At 40.9% G+C, this 18,008-nt stretch overlaps 1 protein-coding gene across 1 annotated transcript; it reads right to left on the bottom strand.

Moving 5' to 3' along the window:
* Nucleotides 1-11,842: 11,842 nt before the first annotated feature.
* LOC149407834 (early nodulin-like protein 17) lies at nt 11,843-13,717 on the bottom strand. The gene is made up of 2 exons (XM_089615702.1): nt 13,449-13,717; nt 11,843-12,475 (listed from the first exon to the last, which is right to left on the bottom strand). Exons 1-2 carry the CDS (start codon nt 13,630-13,632, stop codon nt 12,150-12,152), a joined length of 510 nt encoding a protein of 169 aa, XP_089471828.1. The 5' UTR covers nt 13,633-13,717; the 3' UTR covers nt 11,843-12,149.
* Nucleotides 13,718-18,008: the final 4,291 nt, after the last annotated feature.

The following is an 18,008-nucleotide window of genomic DNA, read 5'->3' as shown; positions in this document are numbered from 1 at the left end:
CCCTCAGAACGAACGGGTTGTTGACCACTCATGTCTTTCTCAAGTTGAGAAGAAAAGGGTCGACCTGTAGAAGGGATTTCGGGTTGTGTAAGTCGGGAAGTCCCGTCCTTCTAGCGCCAAAATGTTGTCGCACAAAAATGAACAACGATTAAATACCTCGGGCGGTTCGATCCAAGGCCGGACCAAGTGACCGCGCCTGGGCCAAAAATGGGAGCTCGTAGACCGAGCTGCACCCTCCAGACCCTGGGGTGTGTTTCGGGGGGTGTGACCGTGCCAAAGGTTGTCTGCCTACGTACCCTTTAGTCGGGATCAGGTCAGAACGTAGTTCAATTTGGATTTTGGGGGCTATCTTGGGCTCGGAGGCTTGAGAATTCAAGGCTTTAGAGTAGGACCCGGCTCGTAGCTTCTAGTGAAGACTTTAGCGGGGTCGCTTGCCTCGTAGCTCAGAGTTCTAGCTCAAGGGCCAAGAAGCGGGAGAGCAGTGTGTACTGCAGAAGCTCGGGTCGTAGAAGAGGAGCGCGCTCCCTCTCGTGGAGGGGGGTCCTTGTATTTCTGAGCCGAGGGGGGAGGAGCGCGCGCTCTTGGAATGTCACAAGAGCACGGGAGAGGAGAGAATTCTCGAGAGAGAAGTGAAGATGTGTTGGTATGAACCAGGATGATTTTCCCTCCCCCTAAAGGGGGGTATTTATAGCGTTTGGAGGAGGCCTTGGGCCGGCCCCCTCAAGGCCCACCGGGTGGCCGGGAGCGGGGTGCGCGAGGCCTAACGCCCAGGCAGGCGCGGGGCACGCTGTCTGGATGGGCGCGGAGCGCGCATGGTAATGTCCCGTGGTCGATATGAGGCAACGAGAAGCTGTCCTTGGGGTATGCTTTATTCAGATCAGTGAAATCCATGCATACCCTCCATTTTCCATTCTTTTTCTTTACGACGACGGTGTTTGCCAGCCAATCCGGATATTTTACTTCACGGATTGAATCTGCACTTAGCAGTCTTTCGACTTCATCATTGACAACCCGTGCGCTGTAAGGACCGAGCTTTCGTCTTTTTTGTTTTACGGGTTTAAAACTAGGATCGACGTTAAGTTGGTGAGACGTAACATTGATACTTATGCCTGACATATTTTCGATGGTCTAGGCTTGTTTCGTTTTAAGAAACAAATCAGTTCTCGCCTTATACTACCTTTAAGTTGGCCCCGATTCTGACGCATTTGGAAGGATCGGATCCATCGAGCTGCACTTGGACTATCATCTCAGTACTTGGTGCGTCGAGGGAGTCGGGTTCTTCCGGTTCAGTAACCTTCTCAGCCGACTCCACGTTCATTAATTGCTATTGTTCCTCTTTAGCCCCTTTAACACAATGTCTGTGACTAGTGAGATAGCAGCTGCGGGAGGTCGCCTGATTTCCTCGGATCTCTTTTACCCCATCAGGCGTAGGGAAACGAATACATTTATGAAAGGTTGAAGGCACAGCCCTCATCCTGTGTATCCATGGTCTTCCCAAAATGATATTTGGAATTCTACTATCTTATTGATTACATTCGTTTTTACGGGCAACTTGATTGTTCCCAAGGATGGAGTAGTTGACCCATTGAAACCTGTCAATTGGGTTTGATCCCTTTCGATCTCATCCTCGCTAATTCCCATCTTGGTCGGGGTATCTTTGAAGATAAGATCAACGGAGCTTCCTCCATCGATTAGGACTCTTGCAACCTCACAGTTTGATACGTCGATCGTGATCACGACTGCATCGTCGTGCGGGTTCGCTGCCCCCATGGCTTCTTTTTTGGAGAACGAGATTTGGACGTCTCGTTCTGGTCTGATTCAGGTGATCTGATTACTCAATCGGCATTGGTAAGCTTTGATTGAGTTAACCGAACCGTTGCAAAATTTCAAACCGCCCATTATGAAGTCAACTATATGTTTTGCAACGGTCGGCGAGGAATCTGGTTCCCCTTCTTTGGCAGGTCTCGATCTTTTAGGGGAGGAGTTGCCCATTCCTCTGTTGTTGTAGTTAAAGACCTTTCTTTTTTTCGGGGGTCCTAGATCAACGTCCTTTAATTCCCTATTTGCATATTTTCTGCTAAGGCCATGCGCATGGTCTCGCAATTAACCCTGTCATGGCCGTTAGTCTTATGGAAACTGCAATACGCGTTGGGGTCCCGTGTCCATTTCTTTGCCTGGGGACCTCCCTCTTTAGTGTCTTCACCTATGTTGAAGGCGTAATTAGGAGGGGCGTGTTGCTTTCTGGCATGAGGCACAGCGTCGTTGGGATTGGCCCTGCGGGGGTTGCCCCCAGTGTTGACATGTCGCACCCAAGTCTTGGAGGGCGGTTTTTTTCTCAGCCGCACGTTGCCTTTCATAGGAAGCGAATTCCTCTTCGGCCTTCGCATAATTCGTGACTATGTGAATCGCGTCTTCCAACGTAGGGGAGCGATTAATAGTCATCTCTAGTTTCAGCTTTGTATCATGCCTTAACCCGTTCCTCAGAGAGGTTATGTCAGATTCATGATATACGTTAGAGATTTTCAAGACCACATCCTTGTAACGGACCATGAAGTCCTTCAAGGATTTGTTCTCCTTTTGTTGAATCCCCCATAAATCTGCTATGGTCAAATCGTCCTCTATGAACATCGAATAATGTTTTAGGAATGCGGCCGACAGTTTGTCGAAACTATCGATAGAGTTCGGCTCAAGTTTGGAGAACCACTCTAAAGCGGACCCAGATAAGCTCTCTGCGAATAGCTGGTAGTAACCTGCCTCTAATTCTCTCTCCACGAGCATAACCCATCCCACTGCGACTCTGAAGGACAAAGCTTTAGGACTTGAAGTGCCACTATACCGCGGAAGGCGGACCTTTCCGGTATCTCCGAGTTGCACCTCAGTGATATTTTTAGCAAAAGGAGTCATTCTCGTTTCCTCGACAAGGTGATCTATTTCAGGGGCCGAACTGGTTACAGAGTGAAATTCTGAACGAACAGCTCTCAGTTCGGCCACTATTGACTCCTTAAATCGATCAATTTTGGTCATGTTGGGTTCGCCCCCATGAAAGAGACGAAGTCCCGTACGGGCAGGCGTAATCGCAGTCGCCTCGACAGGGTTACGACGGGTCTGGTTCAGCCCGCCAAAATGTTGGGGACTGAACATTCGGGAGGTTGCCTGAGGGCGAGGCCCCGCATTAGCTTGGAAAGACGCGGATGGCGCTCCAACCGGGGGAGGCGAAGGCAATCCAGTTGGGTCGATCGTGACCTCTGCGGTGACTTCGCCAGCAGTCCCCCCAAGTTGGAATCTTGTGCCGAGAGGTTGGTCTGTCCCTTGGGTGACATGTATCCCGGAGAAGTCCAGACGAACTCCGGGAGGAAGAGCCCGGCTTTTCTATGCAGCCGAGGCTGCTTGACGAGACTCTGAGACGGTCGTATCTTCGGACCCCGCCTGAGGGTCCAGCGTGTTCAGAGGGGTCGATAGAGTATTTAACCGATCGTTAAGAGCTCGGTTGGTTTCTGCCTGTGCATCAATTTTTTGGGTCAGCATATCCAGGATTGCGCTGATCCCCGGGAGGATCTCCTCTCCAGATTCATAATGAGTCGGAGTGGAAGACATGATAAAAATATTTTTTTACGAACTGTTTATTTTGAGGTTGGACTTTCTGATAGTTCCCATAGACGGCGCCAACTTGTTGATGTCGATTTTTGAAACGATCAACAATCACAAATAATAATATGCTAATATTATTATTTATTTTGTAAAGGTTTCAGAAGACGTCATATAAGAAACAATATAGAAATTAAAAAAACTATAATAAAAGTAAAATAATAATAAACTTTATTATTATGAGATACAATTACAAAAGGACGAAGTGACGAGCTCAAGAAGACGAACTCAGCACTGAATACAACGTAAGCGTAATGAATAGTAATTGAGAGATAAAAATTATCGTCTTGTGTGTGTGCGAATCGACATCTGATCTTCTATTTATAGACGAGGTGGAGCTTCTTCGCTGAAGACACGTGCTTCTTGATCCGTTCTACTCGTCAAGGGTGAAGTCGTCTCAGATCCGGTCTTCGCGGCGTAGTCTCCTCTTTGACTGACCGATTCTTCTGGCCAGACGGACGTGATCGAGCTATAAAGTGCGACTGGGCTTGGGCCGATCTGCGGAGATCATACTAGGCCCAGAATCGATTCTGCGAATTGATCTACATAATGGATACTGGGCTTTGGTCGGGCCAAAGCCCATCCGAGATAAATATTTTAAATAATTAAATTTTTATACCCCCCACTCCTTCGAGGGAAGGCCGCAACGAGTCTCCTTTCATAAGTAAATGACTAATCATTAATGCATAGCCAATGTCAATACATCATATTTGACTAGCCACCTTATAAAAAGGTTTGATCACTCACATCCTTTTGCAGGACCTCGAGGGAGGATTACTAGGGATGGAGTCTAAGTGTGTAACCAACCACTTAGTCCAAAAGATCGACTGTTGTCGCAGTTTTTCGGACAACTATTTAGGAGCCAAAGACGGTTAGACCCAAGGCCGGACCAAGTGGTCTCGTCTCGACTCGAGCGTGTCGGGCTTGGTACCCCAAGCCGTCCCTTAGCTGTGGATGTCCCTTGAGTTCGTCAGAGTACCTGAAAAGGAGTAGAGAACACGTGAACTACAAAGGGGAAACAGGGGTGTTTACCTCTCCGACGCTCAACATTAGTGGGATTGAGGTGGAGTATAGAGGTTTTAGGGGTGTTTAGAGGCCAAAGATGAGCGAAACGAGCGAAGTACGAGTTCGGCAGCGTTTCGGGACTCAAAAATGGATTACCTGGACTAGGGGAGCGGCCCCTATATTTATAGGCAGCCAAGGGGTGGTTTGAAGACCCCTTGGCCGAGCGAACAAGTTTGGGTCGGCCAATGGCCGAGGGAAGGCTCTAGAGCCGGCCATTGGCCGAGGGAAGGCTCTAGAGCCGGCCATTGGCCGAGGCAAGACTCTAGAGCCGGCCATTGGCCGAGGCAAGGCTCTAGAGCCGGCAAATGGCCGAGGCAAGGCTCTAGAGCCGGCCAATGGCGGAGGCAAGGCTCTAGAGCCGGCCAATGGCCGAGGCAAGGCTCTAGAGCCGGCCAATGGCCGAGGCAATGCTCTAGAGCCGACCAATGGCCGAGGCAAAGTTCTAGAGCCGGCCATTGGCCGAGGCAATGCTCTAGACCCGGCCAATGGCCGAGGCAAGACTCTAGAGCCGGCCATTGGCCGGGGCAAGGCTCTAGAGCCGGCCATTGGCCGAGGCAATGCTCTAGAGCCGGCCATTGGCCGAGGCAAGCCTTGGGCCGGCCAATGGCCGAGGCAAGCCTTGGACCGGCCAATGGCCGAGGCAAGCTTTAGGGCCGGCCAATGGCAAACCTTAGGGCCGGCCAATGGCCGAGGCAAGCCTTGAGCCGGCCATTGGCCGAGGCAAACCTTAGGGCCGGCCAATGGCCGAGGCAAGCCTTGAGCCGGCCATTGGCCGAGGCAAACCTTAGGGCCGGCCAATGGCCGAGGCAAGCCTTGAGCCGGCCAATGGCCGAGGCAAGCCTTGGGCCGGCCAATGGCCGAGGCAAACCTTGGGCCGGCCATTGGCCGAGGCAAACCTTGGGCCGGCTGCATGGGCATTTGACTTGGCCCTTGGTTTGGGCCGGCCCCTGGTTGGGTCAGGGCCTCGCCGTTCAAGACCTCGTACCGGCCACGAGGGTCGAGGAAATGCCTTTGTCCTCGTCGGCCCTAGACGGGCCGACAACATCGACTTTGAAAAATAATCCACCGAGGGGAGGTCTTGTCTCATTGTCTCACTCTCGGACTTATTTCATTGAGCAATGATCAGAGCAAACTACCGTTGAGTACTCTCATTTAAGAGAGGGCCACGAGGGTGACTCTTAGTCTGGCGACAATTGCACTTTTCATTAGTGTTGGGGATCGTGGGTTGTAAACAACAAGTATAACCCTCACACTTAGTTTTTAGAAAAGGCACATCATCTCTAATACATTTCGGAAACATGATTTCCTAGTGCTTAGAGAGATAGAGTGGACTTCTAGAAAGAAATCTTAGATCTTGTCATCATTGCATCACTCTCGGACGTAGCTCATTGAGCAATGATCGAAGCAATAACGCCTTGGAGTACTCACATTTAAGTGAGGGTCGCAAGAGCGGCTCTTAGTCCCACGTTATTGCATCTTTCATTAGTGTTGGGGATCGTGGGTTACAAACAACGAATAAAACCCTCCCACTTAGTTTTTGGAGTTGGTTCATCGACTCTTATAAGTTCGGAAACAGATTTCCTAGTTAGAGAGCGACAGAGCGGACAACTAGAAGAGAATCCTAGATCGACATGTTCAGAGCAGTATTAGTGCATAAAGGCACAAGGTACATACTCGGACATTTTCCTATTTTCTATTCGGGAAAGTGCATGAGGGAAGTGTGAACTTCAACTCACTCGAACACTTGGAAGTTTGAGATTACACATTATGTTTTCAAGTTTGAAAGCGAAAACGGTTTTTCAAAATTCGAACTAGTTTTGTAAAAAATTAATTTCATTTAAATTTTTAAAAATCAAAACATTTTAATCTTTCACATTATGTTTATTATCTTATAAAAAAAACAATTTTTCTCAAGGAAATTTTCTCATTAGAGTTCAATAACTCATGGAGTGGGGTCCGAAATCAGGAATTTAAAAATTCTAAAAAACTGGACTTTCGGAACAGCCGCGCACCTCAGAGTAAAATCGCCATAACTGGCAGCTCAGGCATCATTTTGACCTAAAACCAATTGCATTGGAAAGAGGACAAACCGACCTTTAGTTTGATTCAAGAATCATTAACTTTTGAATTCTGAGCATAGAGTTATGCCCCTTTTACTGCGGGTTTTTCTCGAGCTCGAAGAAAACTGGAAATAATTAAGCTCGAGTTCGGACTTGAGTGGTAAAGAATCGAGTGTAACTGAACGTTTTAGAGAGTTGTTAAGCTTTTATATGTGTTTTATTAACATGGTAATAACATGGAATAAAATTAAATAACAACAAACGTAAAACGAAACGAGTAAATAAACGAAACTTGCAAGACAATATAACTAGTCACAAAATTACCCGAAATATCTCAAACTTTAAAAACACGTTTTTTATTATAAAAAAATTGAAAACTTTTATAACTGATTCTAATATTTTTTAATAACATCCCAAAGTCATAGAAAATCAACATGATTTTTAATTTAAAGTCACGAGCAATAAATTAAAAAAAAATATATCTAAGGTAACATTCATAACTTGTCAAAAAAACGAGTAATCTTTCGAAAACGATTTTCAAGCTCATAGTTTTAATCACATGTACATGCTTAACATTGACCATGGCTCTGATACCATTTGTTGGAATTGATCTACTGTTAAGAAAAGATTTAACGCTTCGAGCAAGCGGCGGAAAATAAAAATTTTCTTTTAAACAAGTAAAACAATTTTACTAACCTAGACAAAGAGCAAGCACATGTTATTATTAAAACTACCTAAAAGCGATTACACATTTACTAAGCTTTATGAAGCTTGATCGTTGAGAAGCTTGTGGAGGTTGAATCGCTCGACTCCCCACGCAGCTCGTCTTTATTCGTTCTTCGGAAACTCGAGTAACCACATGCATGAAACTTTCTATCACATAAATCACTCGAGGTAGGAAGGAATAAGTGTGTGCTCACTTTTAAACACGACGACTCAAGAACAAGTCTTAGAGTCGAAGAGGTAAAATAAACACTAGGTCAAATGTGGACCTAGGTGCCAAAACAAAAACGAAAAGAGAGTTCTAGAGAGAGGGGGGGGGGGGGGGGGGGGAGGGGGAGGGCGGGGGGCGGCCACAATGTCCAGAGAGAGAGGCTCTCAATCTCTAACTTATGTGGGATGAGAAAATGAGAGGAATGATGGCTCTATTTATAGGAGAAGGATTACCTTCATAAAGGTAGTTTCCTCTTCTATAGAATATCACATATTCATGAGCAAATATTGGCTTCCCTTTTTCTCATATTGCACGACCAAGCTTGCTTCTAGAAGCCTTGGATTTGTTTCCTCATTTGTCTTGCCTCTCTCTTGGCCGCCCACTTGCATTCTTTGTAGAGGAAATTTGTTTCTCTTTTTTTTTTTGCAAGTATCTTCATACATCAATGCACAAAATTGGTCTCTCTTTCTCTCCATTTGGACGTGCAAGACCTTCTAGAAAGGCCTTCTAGATTTTTCTTCATTTGTTCATGACAACATAAGAAAAGCCCATTAAGAATTTTCAAGTAAAATTCCATAAAATGAAATTTATCCTCAAAGCCCAAATTGGTAAACTTAGCCGTGTGGTTTGAATTGTTTGTCATCATATGACAATGTCAAAAAACTTATTTATTGACATTCTTTTCATGTCATGTCCAAAAAGACAAAACTACCCTTTAGACAATTTTCGTAAAACTTGTCTAGTTCTTGTTTTGACTTAGCTTCTAGTTTAACTAATCCTACTCGAAATGACTTGTGACAGTGACCTCATGGATCCAAATGAATAAAGCTTGAGCTAACATACTTGGACTCAAAAGTTCACAAACCTTTTCCAAGTTTAGCTTAATCTCAACTGACTCTACTAAAGAGTTGACACTGAGAATCTCTCGGTTCAAATGAATTTTTTTTCTACTCAAAACTTCTACTTAAATGTGATGAGTGGATCCACTGAATATTATTTATGTTTACCCTTCATGAATATCATCAGCTAGTCGAGATTTACAAAATTACCATTTTACCCTCCTAGCTGTTATTTCCTCAACTCCTTTGTCGCTTGTGAATAAGTTATAAACAATGTATTGACGATGAGCTAACAAGTCACGTTGATTCATCCAAAAAAGTCATGACTCAATTTGGACACTAGTCAGTTCATTTATTCACATTCCAAGGAACAAAACATGAGGTGATATACATTGCATTTCAGCAATCTTGTACATGAATTCCATATCTATGAGATCTTCACAAAGTTACTCATGACATCTTCATAACTTAGTACTTCACCAATAGGTCTTGTTCAGAATCACATACTGAATCCAAACTCTGACTTTCTCAAATGAGAATACGTAAGCTATGAAATGACATGTTCAGGATTGAGGTAAGCATGATGCAGTTCATACGTAGTGATTTCGAGACATAAGAGGTTATATGGTTTGTTCTTATTTTGTCTCTAGAAGTGCACTGGTCAATTCAGTACCTTCAGAAGATACCTAGAAGAACTATAGAGTCTCCAACTCTCAATGTCCAATAACCAGACATCACAGATTCTCCTAACAATCGTACTGGAATCAATAGTCCTTTGATCCTTAGAATGTGAATATGTTGTTTAAAGCAAACCATGAAGAGTTTGTTCATGCAAATCTACATTTGTCTCTTCATATGTTGTTAGGTTTGTTTAAGGACTAAAGACTATAGATTATCATAAAGCTTTAAACAGACAAGGAAGAATGAATGAACGTTTCAACTTTTATTAATGTTTTAGCATTTACAAGCAATAGTCTTCGTGAGACTATGTTACATCAAATGTACATAAATAGACTCTACTACTCTTCTTATGGACACCATTGACAACATGTCTATGCATTAACAAAGAACCTCACACATTCTGAAATCCAAACACATAAAGTTATTATCAATAAGAGTACTTATTCCGTCATTTGATTTACTTTCGTTTATGTTGAACTGTTTTTATTTAGTTACAATGATAGTATGTTATGTTATGTTTATGTTTATATAACTATCCTACGTATGAAACATATTTTTTGAATATTTATTTTTCATGAAAAAACCCCTTGATAAACCCTTTATTTTACGATCTACCCATGTGGTAATAATTTATATATCCGTACCAATTACCCTATTTCTACAAGATCACTTGCAGTAAACCCTTCCCATAAGGGATATACCCATAAAATCTATGATTCGGTGCTATAGCGGTAAGCAGTAAACCAATCCTTGGTGTTTTACTTAATCATATGCATGCATTTTGAATGATTTTGATATTGTTGGAATTTCTTTCTCAACATTAATTAATATCACTATAGTAATTATATAGTTTGGATGATTAAGGAATTGTGGATTTGGATTAGAGCAAGATCGCTAACACATACAAATTTGTGAGAAAATTAATCGATTGTCTAACTTTGAAACCGAAAAATCAATTTTTTCGATAATCAGTTTCACAACTGGATAAGCTTTTTTTAAACTCTTATAAGCTTACACACTTATTAATAAAAAAAAAAAAAAATTGGATAAATGATTTTCTATTCTTGACCAATTCGATGTGATATTGTCCAAGAAAAAAAGGAAAACAAAAAGTTTGATTTAATTTGTTTTCAAAATGGGCCAAAATTCAACCAATTTCACCCTTAGTATTGATTCTAAACATAAACTAAGATATAATTATAAATGTATAATGATGTTCAACAAGTGAACACTAAACCAAACTCAAAAATATCAAAACATAATATAAAAAATCCCTAAAACTATCAAGAACTCGTTGGTATACCACTAGTATCTTCCTGTTTTCTTTAAGATACAAAAAGAATTTTGGTTGTATTCTTTTCCTGGCATCTCTTCGAGAGTCGCAAGAAATTATAAAATTTACACTAAGATGCTCAGTTTCTTTCGGACGTGTTCTAACCGAGATACTAAATAGTTAGCAACGTGCGTTGTTTAGTGACTTTCTCACTGAGATGTAAAATTTATCAGTATACCATAGATATCTCATTATTTAAACCCTTTATCGCTCCTACACTATTTGATCTACAATATAAAATCGAAAATTGCATGTGACAATGTGAAACTTATCGCAAATCGCAAAATAGTGTCGCGGAGATAGTGTTTTTTAAGTTCTTTTTTTTTTTTTGAGGGAAGTGTTTTTTAAGTTCTAAACAATCGTTTTACTTGATGTTTACAAATGTTTTAAAAAAATTGTTTACTTTTTTAGGCTCTATTTAATTTTGTTTACTGTTAGCCGTTTTTTGTATAAGGAAAAATCTCAAATAGTTGCCGTTTGAAAAACACTGTTTGTTAGGATTTAAAACAACCAAATACGTTAGAAATGAATGTTGCACTTTGATAACAGTATTCATAAATTTATTTATTGATTAATACGGTTGGTCTATTATTCAGATCCGGCTCCACCTCATTTGTGGCCCAACTCAAACGATTAAAGAAGCCCAACAGCGGATCTGTGGGCCTAATCCAGATGCCTCCACCAATTTGGTCCCCTTGACTAACGGCAAAACTGGTGCTCCAACCAACTCGACATTTGGACAAATTAATTTATAAAAAAAATTTAAACCAACTCAACATTGAATGACATTATGCATTGGTGTTTGCCTTTTCTTTTGAGTTGGCATATGATATAGCCGTTATCGTAAGATAAGAAAGCTTAGCTGAGAAGTGTTTTATCGACAAAGTTTCAATCTTATTAACGATTGAGTTGGATCCATGTACTAACTCACTAGACTTCTGTTCGTAGAAAGCTAATACAGCTCATAGAAAGTTTCACACTATGAAATCTGTACGTATTTGCCAGGTCATTTAGCCAAAAAAAAAAAAAAAAAAAAAAAAAAAAAAACTGTTTCTTATGCTTATCATAAGTTATAAATCTAACAAAATCAAGTGCATACTTTTAAGTGAAAGAAAGCACGTGAGAGAGTAAACAAGACCAGGCTGCCATATTTGTCCGCTAACACATACGAATATAATATTCATTTCCTAAAGTAATGAATAAAACCGTCAAATATGCCTCAAGATCTTCAATAGGCACCACCAAAAAAAAAAAAAAAAAACAAACAAACAAACTAGCCACATGGTCGTCACATTCAATCCCTTCACAATTAGATTAGATCCACAAATCAAGCCGCATAATACTCCACCAAACATATCACAGAATAAATAAAACTAACCAAACCAATAATGTCATTCATCAACACTTACACATTACAATTCTCTGCAAAAAATTAAATAAATTAAATATATTAAGTAAAAACCCACCAAATCCCTCAAACTTGAACCATAGTCCAAGCCTTGGGTCAACAAAACATTTCTCATTGCTTAGCAAGTCGAAAAGCCCTCAATAAACAACGGCATGTGTGAGCATGACAAACACACAATATAAGACTACAAGAATCGGAGGAAGGCGGCGAGGGCGGCGCATATGACAGCTGGCAGGAGGATAGGGGATTTTCCGGTGGCGGCGCTCTTCTCTTTGTGGGGCGAGGAAGAGGGCGGCGGAGGAAGATTCTCGACCCTGATAGCGAGTTTCATGCCGCTGAAGCAGAACCCTTTTCCGCTCAGGAAGTAGTAGTGACGTGTCACGTTCAGCGGGACCACATCCCGCCCGGCGCCACGTGTCCAGTTATGGAGCGGCCGGTCCGAGTTGCACAGCTCGTAGTCCGTCTTGTTCACCTCTAGAATGTTCTGCTGGTTCCGATCGTACACGAAAACTAGAGAGATAAAAAGAGATGAGTCATTAGCAATGATTTGTGGATGGTATTCTATCTCTGAAATCAATTGAGATTTTGTACTTAATGCTCGTTAGGGATAATAAGCTAGGATATCATATTTCATTTTCATATCATGGTTTCATCTTAAAACCATTTGACAATGAAGAGACCCACGACTCTTAACAAAAAAATTTCAGGTCTACGATGTAACCTGTGATCTATAGTATCAGGGCTCATTGAACCTCATTAATTTTTAGTTAGAGCATTTATGGGCTCCTAACAAGTATTAGTTAGTTGTCATTTAGTAAGTTGAGCTTCTAAAGATTGAATCGTAAAAAATGTCAACTCAACTCTGTAGTCTCTGTTTAGATCTTAACAAAAAGCTATTCATGGATGGTATTTGAAGTTAACGAGGGAAAGTCTAAATTGAAAGTCAAAACGTGATTTGCATGGAATTATAGCAAGATAATATAAGTAACTGGTTTGCTATATATGGAATGGTGTATAATTGACAGGGTTTTTGTTTAACATTTCTGCAGCAATTCAGAACTGTAGTGGAGAAAATTTTAATACTGAAATATAAAATGTTGTTGAGCTGCTTGATGAAGCAAAATGATCAAAACTGGAAATTAAATTGGGAAAAAACTTTTTTGGTCTTAAGAACTTTCCATAATTGAGCCTAAAAAAACTCGACTATAAACAATATTTGGAACTCTCTCTTTCTCTCTCTCTCTCTCTCTCTCTCTCTCTCTCTCTCTGTAAGAGGCGATTCATAGATAGACACAAATCAGAGTCAAACTTGTCAACATTTTGCCTGGCTACAATTCGGACTCAGAATCTATATCCTCAGATCTAAACCAATAACACAGAGCTTCACTAAACTAACCAAGAACTAGCCGGAAAATAAATAAATAATTTGCTTAAATCAGTTAAGGCTTTGACCTAGAAAATAGAGTGGATCTGATTCACTTACAGAGCCAATCACCATTGTAGAAGTGCTTGTCCTGGGCCCAAATTGTGAAGTTCACATTCGGAGACCAGCCCATTTTGGCTCCGACCGTCCACCGAGTCGCCGAGACTTCCGGCACGGTGACCAACACGGCGCACATTAGCGCCACCAGAACCGCCATTGTTGTCGGTCTTCTCAGTACCTCCATTCTTATTCTTCTCTATCTATGTCTCTCTCTAGAACATTCGTACTCTGTGTTTTGCCTTTTGAGCGGTATATATATATAGAGAGAGAGAGAGTTGCACTATATATATATATATATATATATATATATATATAATATGAATTAATTAGGAGTCTAGTTCATCTAGATCTAATTAACTGTCATAAGTTCCGAAATTAAACGGCTTATGAGTTAGGGAAATTGTCGCAACTACTATCTATTTGATAATTTTTTCATATTTTCCACCAAATGCATAATTTGGACACCAATGTTACTAACACCTATGCAAAACTACTTATTTATCCTTCACTTCTTACATTCTTACAATCTCACCAATACTCTATTTGGCTCTATCTCTCTCTTCGCGTCAGTCTTATCTCTCCTCCTTCTTATTCTCTCTTCCCGTCAATCTATCTCTTCCTCTCACTCTCTCTTCTCTTTTCTCTCTTCTCTCTTCTCTCTTCTCTCTGTCCCTTCGTAGGACTGTTTTTTTTTCCCGATCTCTCTCTCTTTCTCTTTCTCTTTCTCTTTCTCTTTCTCTACCCCAAAGCCACCAGACCCAAGAAACCCAGGAGCCCGACGATCAGCTCTCTTTCTCGCACCAGCTCTCTAAAACCCGAGGACCCAAACGCCCACGAGACCCAAACGCTGACGAGATCCAAAAGCCAAACTCACAATCTCCAGATTTAGTCCAAGACCAGGTCGTGCACAAGGTTCGTTTCGCTTTTTCCCTAAATTTTGTGGTTAAAATTTTAGGATATTGTTTAGGTATGTTAAGAATCTTCAGAGTTTCATCAGTTGTTGACATTAGATGTCAACAGTGGACGTCAACTGTTGACATCTAATGTCAACAATTGATGAGAGAAATTGACTTCTAAACTCTATAGAGTTCATCAGTTGTTGACATTAGATGTCAACAATGGACGTCAACTGTTGACATCTAATGTCAACAACTGCTTAATATGTCTATTTACACTATGTTTTATATATGTGTAATGTTGTGAATTGCATGCCTAAGTGAAGAACTAAATTTAAATTCATCCACTAGATGTCAACAGTTGACATCAATTGTTGACATCTAATGTTAACAATTGACATCAATTGTTTAGTTCCCTCACATCTAATGGAGAACAATAAGAAATCACAAACAATTGTTGACATCAATTGTTCAATAAAGTTAAGAAATCAACAGTAGTTATTACAAACTGTGTGAAATCACAAATTAAGTTTAAAATAAAATCAAGAAGTCTATTATTGAGTCGACAAAGGAGTAGCACTGTTGCATGTTTGACGATTGTGGCCAATTTTCCCGCAACGCGTACACTTGCGCCTAATAATGTCCTCACCTTGAGAGGGTATTCTTCTCTTTTTGGGCCTACCGGCGGCACGTGCTTTTTGTTGAGGCGGAAGAACTTTGATATTCTCCACCTCGGGGGGAATATTCCAACTCGAAATGTCACCATGAGGATGATGTACACCTGTGTAGGTTGCCCGCAAATACTCCGTAGAGTAGAACTCGGAAATATAGTTCTCAACTTGACGGTTACGTACTCGACAGGCTGCGATTGCGTGTGGACAAATAAAATTATGAGCCTGCCATCACCAACATGAGCATGTCCTCTCTTCTAAATTAACAACATATACAATCCCTTCTCTGTCTACGACCTTAAACTCGTCGACTGAAGATGGCCTCACCTAGTAGAAAACATAATTTCATCAAAATCTTGTACAAAACATGAAACATACAACAATTGTAGACTTTACATGTCAACAATAGATGTCAATTGTTGACATCTGAAGTCAACAAAACCCGTCAACTGTTGATATCTGTTGTTGACCATACGTTGTGCAACAATACATGTCAATACAAGTATGCTTGTCTGCTTTGGCTTGGTATACTTTTGTCAGGAGCGTGTTTGTTTTTGCCGCAGCGTCTCGACGTTCATAAAACCATTTCATACTTCTCTCTCTCAGCCAATCCATCAACTTCGAAACTAGAAATTGTCTGACTTTTACATTTAATGCATTCAATGCTTCTGCGTTGTTCTTCGTCATGATACCGTACCTCTTTCTCCTGAACATTCATCGTGCCCACCTTTGATACCCGACATCATTAGCTAAGTATCGTCGTATTTCAGGATTTTCAGCATCCAACATGACCATGAAACTTTCAAATTCCCGATGAATGTATGCCTTTGAGGCACCGTAAAATTTCCACTTCACCTCTTTCGTAATCCCCTTGAAAGTAGTCTTCAAATTTCCGTGAAGATGGTACTGTTGGAATCGATCTAGGGTTTGAGAAAATAATTAACGCTTCGGTAAGCGGCGGAATTTTAAAAATTTTCCTTTTTCAAGTAAAACAGTTTTTACTAACCTAGACAAGTGCAAGTACATGTAATTAAAAACCAATATGAGCTAGAAGTTTACTAACCTTTCTTGAAGCTTGAACTTTGAAGAAGCTTGTGGAAAGTTTGCAACGCTCGTCTCCCCTCGCAGCACGTCTCTCTTTCTTTCCTCGGCACCTCGAGCAACCACGAAAGTTTCTATCACTAAGTCACTCGAAAAGAAGGAATCAGTGAGTGGGCACTTTTAAACACTACGACTTAAGAAGAAGTCTCGAAGTCGCAGAGCTAAACACTAGGTCGAGTGAGGACCTAGGTGCCAAGACAAGAAAAAATCGAAAATAAACTAGAGAGAGAGAGAGAGAGGATTTTCGGCGACAAGTTCTAGAGAGAGAGTCTCTCAAATCTCTTAAACTTGGATGAATGAAATGTGAGGAAATGAGGCTCCTATTTATAGGAGAGGTCTCACCTTCAATAAGGTAGTTTCCTCTTCTATGGAATATCACATATTCATGAGCCAAATTCCTCTCTTTCCTATTGAGACACTCGGCCAAGCTAGGGCTTCTAGAAGCCTTGATTTGTTTCCTATTTTGTTCAAGGCTTGCCTTTTCTCTCAACATGGCCGATTCTTTATGCATCCCATATGCAAAATTTGTTTCCTCTTTTTCTTTTGGCAAGTATCTAAATACATTTATGCACAAAATAAACTCTTTCTCTTGGGTATTTTGGGCGCCCAACTCTCATCTAGAAGGAGCTTCTAGAAGCTTCTTCATTTGTTCATGACAACATGAGAAAAGCCCATTAAGAATTTTCAATAAAATTCTTATGAAATGAAATTAATTCACAAGGCCCAATAATCAAGTTATGGCCGAGTGACATTAAGTCATCAAATGAACTTGTCAAAAAATTTATTGACATTCATTTCATCCTTTGTCTCAAAAGACAAAAATACCCTTTTGACTATTTTCGTTCTTGTTTTGACTTAGCTTCCAGTTTAACTATTCCTATCGATGTGATTCGTGACAGTGACCTCATGGAACCAAATGAACAAAGCTTGAGCTAAAAACTTGGACTCAAAAGTTCACAAACCTTTTCCAAGTTTAGCTTAATGCCAACTGACTCCACTAAAGAGCTGACACTGAAAATCTCTCGGTTCAAATGAATTTGTTTTCTACTCAAGAATTCGACCTAATTATGATGAGCGGATCCACTGAATATTATCTATGTTTACCCTTCATGAACGTCATCAGCTAGTCGGGATTTACTAAATTACCATTTTACCCTTCTAGCTGTTATTTCCTCAACTCCTTTGTCGCTTGTGAATAAGTTAGAAACAATGTATTGACGAGGAGCTAACAAGTCACATTGTTTCATCCAAAAGAGTCAGGACTCAATTTGGACACTGGCCAGTTCATTTATTCACACTCCAAGGAACAAAGCATGAGGTGACATACATTGCATTTCAGCAATCTTGTACATGAATTCCATATCTATGAGAACTTCACAAAGTTACTCATGACAGACTCACAACTTAGTACTTCACCAATAGGCCTTGTTCGGAATCACATAGTGAGTCCGAACTTTGACTTTCTCAAATGAGAATACTAAGGTGTGAAATGGCATGTCTCATTTCAGGATTAAGGTAAGCATGATGCAATTCATACATAGTGACTTCGAGACATAAGAGGTTAAATGGTTTGTTCTTATATTGTCTCTAGAAGTGCACTGGTCAATTCAGTATCTTCGGAAGATACCTAGAAGAACTATAGAGTCCCCAACTCTCAATGCCTCATAACCAGACATCATAGATTCTTCTAACAATCATACTGAGGTCAATAGTCCTTTGACCCTAAGATTGCGAATATATCGTTTTAAGCAAACTACGAAGAGTTTGTTCATGCAAATCTACATTTGTCTCTTCGTAAGTTATTTAGTTTGTTTATGGACTAAAAGACTAAGGTTTTATCATAAAGCTTCAAACAAAGAAAGAATGAATGAACGTTTCAACTTTATTAATGA

This window comes from Urtica dioica, chromosome 1, assembly GCF_054948205.1.
Source record: "Urtica dioica subsp. dioica isolate 48M chromosome 1, U.dioica_male_clone48M_v1_H2, whole genome shotgun sequence".
In the NCBI taxonomy this organism is placed as follows: domain Eukaryota; kingdom Viridiplantae; phylum Streptophyta; class Magnoliopsida; order Rosales; family Urticaceae; genus Urtica; species Urtica dioica.
The sequence above is the reverse complement of the archived record's forward strand: the minus strand, read 5'-3'. Positions and strand labels throughout refer to the sequence as shown.